Consider the following 2,508-nt stretch of genomic DNA (forward strand, 5'->3'; position numbering starts at 1 on the left):
CGACGTGAAGCGAGATCCAATCCACACCTCTGACATAGGGTGGGTAGGGTTATTTTTAACGAAGTGGAGCCCCCCCGTAGGGGGGCGGAACATACTGTCTCCATGCATGTACTTCCATGACGTACGACAGATGGAGATGGGAGGAGAGATATAAGGTTTAGAGTTTATCATTTTTTTCGAAAACTATTACTCGCACAGTAAAAATGAATAGAACATAAAATGTATATTTCAAAGAGATCTACAACTTTTGTTTAAAACATTTTTCAAAATTTTTAATATTTGTCTGAAAATTACATATAATTGGTTGACATTGTTTTTTTAATAACTTTTTAATAAACAACGAGCGCCGGCTAAATCCTTCTGAGGGTTACTCAGGAAGGTGACCTCTATAATATATGTCAAGCCCAAGGTTATTGGAGGTGGGTGTCCTAATCTAAATAATTACCCAAAAATCTTTATTTAATCAATGATATATTCTCCATCGTTTTCTGTGATCTTTTTCCAACGTTCTGGCAGCATACGGATGCCCCGATCATAAAAACTGGCCGGTTTAGACTCAAAAAACGAAGAGACCTCGTTTTTTAAAACCTCCAAAGAGTCGAAGTTTTTACCATTTAAATGATTTTGCAATGACCGAAACAAGTGATCGTCGGATGGAGCTACATGGTCCATTATGAAAGTAATGCGCATGATTTTATTGTGACGCGACTATCCATCGCAACGGGGTAAAACCGGTCGGGAAATGTGATGGGGGGTCTGCCCTTCAAATGCAGCCGGTCGCCAGTTTGCTCCGAGCAGTCTGAGTGGAAAAACGTGCCTTCGCGTGAAGCGTGTTTTTCGACTTTGTAACACGGCGCAATGGAGCGTTCACTTGAACAGCGATACGCCATCAAGTTTTGTGTGCGGCTTGGAAAGAATGCAACCGAAACATTCCAGATGCTTCAAGAGGCCTTCAAGGACGATTGCATTTCAAGGTCACCATTCCCGTCGAGGAATTTCAGGGTGCCTTCCAGGCATGGCAGACACGTCTCCGCAAGTGTATTGATGCTGGGGGAGAGTATTTTGAAGAATTTTAATCATTTGTACCGATAGGATCAATAAATCTATTTTTCCCAGAAAATGCGCATTACTTTTATAATGGACCATGTATGTCAGGAGAATACGGCGGATGCGATAAGACATCCCAATTGAGCTTATTCAGTTTGCGGAGCGTTGTTTTCGCAGTGTGTGGCCTGGCGTTGTCATGGTGGAAGACAACTCCTTTGCGATTTGCCAAAATCGCACGTTTTTCTCTGATTGCTCGGTTCAAATTTGTTAGTTGGCGACAATACTTATCCGCATTAATCGTTTCACCAGCGGGGAGCAGCTCATAATAGATTATGCCTTTGCAATCCCACCATACAGAGAGCATTACCTTCTTTGGGTGCAAACCGGCCTTCGCCATGGCATCGCCATGCTCACCTGCCTGTTTCCACGTCCGTTTGCGTGTGACATTGTTGTAGAGGACTCATTTTTCATCACCCGTCACCAATCGATCCAAAAACGGGTCATTATTCAGACGCCCAAGCAAAGAAACGGCTGCAGAAATTCGCTTGATTTTGTTCTTCTCGGTCAACAAATGAGGCACCCATATATCGAGCTTCAATTTGAATCCCATTTGTTTTAAACGCCGAAAAGCGGTTGTTTTGTCAATGTTAAGTGCCCTCCCAACCTCTTCTGTTGAAATCCGCGGATTAATGTCCACTAATGTACGCAGAACATCGTCATCAACGTCTGAGGGTCGACCGGAGCGTGGCTCGTCTTCGAGATTAAAATCTACGCGCCGAAATTTACCAAACCACTTTTTCACAGTGCGGATAGCTGGGGCGTGATCCTGATAAACGTCTTGAATGTTTTTGAAGGCAGCGCCAACTTTCATTCCCTTCCGAAACTCGTAAAGCATAACATGCCGTAAATGTACCTTATCGATACTCATTTTTAAAGCGATATTCCTCGAAACAGCTTTAATGTAAGCAAATGATTTCTCTTTTAAATGACAGCTGAAAACGTCACCTTTCCAACGATAAATAATACGTATATGAAAGTATTAATGGCAACACTGTACTACGCTTACAACTCCCTCTATTGAAAACGGGCACAAACTTATGCAATCACCCAATATATAATGCGCGCACACTAGAGAGAGAAAGAGAAAGAGAGCGCACACCACATACACACACACATACGCATACCAATGTACATGCAAAAGTATATAACGCGCGCACGCTAGAGAGAAAGAGAGAGAGGCGTACACCACACGCACGCACGCACGCGCGCACGCACGCGCGCACGCACATACAAACAAACAAACAAACAAACACACACAACACGCGCGCGCGTGCGCAACCACGACGCACGTACACATACACACACACTTGGATTCATACTTGTAAAGGAGTGGGGCGAAGGAGTAGTGGAAGGAGAGAGGGGGCAATTACAATTCGGTTGAGCAGCGCCAAGTTTTTCTAA

The 2,508-nt window shown here is 43.8% G+C and overlaps 1 protein-coding gene across 1 annotated transcript; it reads right to left on the bottom strand.

Annotated features, from left to right (window-relative positions):
- Positions 1-436: 436 nt before the first annotated feature.
- On the bottom strand, positions 437-2,304 carry LOC105557616 (histone-lysine N-methyltransferase SETMAR-like). Its single transcript, XM_012004897.1, is given in 1 exon segment — positions 437-2,304. A coding segment is annotated over 1 exon segment (843 nt). The 5' UTR covers positions 1,976-2,304; the 3' UTR covers positions 437-1,132.
- Positions 2,305-2,508: the final 204 nt, after the last annotated feature.

This window comes from Vollenhovia emeryi, unplaced genomic scaffold (assembly GCF_000949405.1).
Source record: "Vollenhovia emeryi isolate VEMERY1.0 unplaced genomic scaffold, V.emery_V1.0 DF939442.1, whole genome shotgun sequence".
Classification (NCBI taxonomy): domain Eukaryota; kingdom Metazoa; phylum Arthropoda; class Insecta; order Hymenoptera; family Formicidae; genus Vollenhovia; species Vollenhovia emeryi.